The sequence below is a fragment of the Emericellopsis cladophorae genome (assembly GCF_022114955.1).
Source record: "Emericellopsis cladophorae strain MUM 19.33 chromosome Unknown NODE_279_length_657_cov_69_295026, whole genome shotgun sequence".
Taxonomy (NCBI): Eukaryota; Fungi; Ascomycota; class Sordariomycetes; order Hypocreales; family Bionectriaceae; genus Emericellopsis; species Emericellopsis cladophorae.
In genome coordinates, this window is record NW_026251204.1 from 1 (window position 1) to 657 (window position 657).

Consider the following 657-nt stretch of genomic DNA (forward strand, 5'->3'; position numbering starts at 1 on the left):
GGCGGCTTCTTTCGCGTACTTCCATTCTCCGCCGGCCAGTGCCTCTGGGCCAAGGCTTTGAGCAGGCCAAGATAATCATGATATGTCTTGTACCCCACGAAACCGATGACTCGACGAATCCGTGGCTCCGAGCCCGATTCTCCAAGACGGAACACGTTCGCCTTCCCACTCTCAGAAAACTGATCATCAGCCATGCGGCCCATGTGGTAATATGGTGCATGGCGCGGACCATCTCGATAAATGGCATACCACTTGCCGAAGGGCCCCTTTATAGATATGTCCAGCTTACTGTCGACTAGACTTGTCACGGAGGTGATTCTTCCTATGTCGCCCAGCTCTTCTAGTTCGTCAGGACTGTTGTCGCCGGTGTGCGCCTTCTTTCCAGTGTGTTCCGTTAGGAAAAGACCATCGTCTTCTTCGGCCTTGAACTGCGGCTCGGCATCATTCGCATTGGATCCGGGGTTTTCTGATGCCTCGTCAGGTTGACCGAATCCACGCTCTTGAGGTGCCTCATTCGGCGCCGCGTCTTTCTTTTCTTCTTCCGGTGGCGCAGAGGTGCCGTCGTTATCTACTTCCATGCCTTCAGGGGCTTGGCGCTTGCTAGTGGTGTATTGCTGGTCTATCTCTTCCTTCTTCGCATCATCCGCTTTGTCGTAT

General features: G+C 54.0%; 1 protein-coding gene across 1 annotated transcript; it reads right to left on the reverse strand.

The window, feature by feature from the left end:
• Window positions 1–19: 19 nt before the first annotated feature.
• J7T54_002731 (uncharacterized protein) lies at window positions 20–578 on the reverse strand (the record flags this gene model as incomplete). The annotated part of the gene is made up of 1 exon (XM_051510762.1): window positions 20–578. A coding segment is annotated over one exon (559 nt), but the record flags the coding sequence as incomplete, so codon positions are not given.
• Window positions 579–657: the final 79 nt, after the last annotated feature.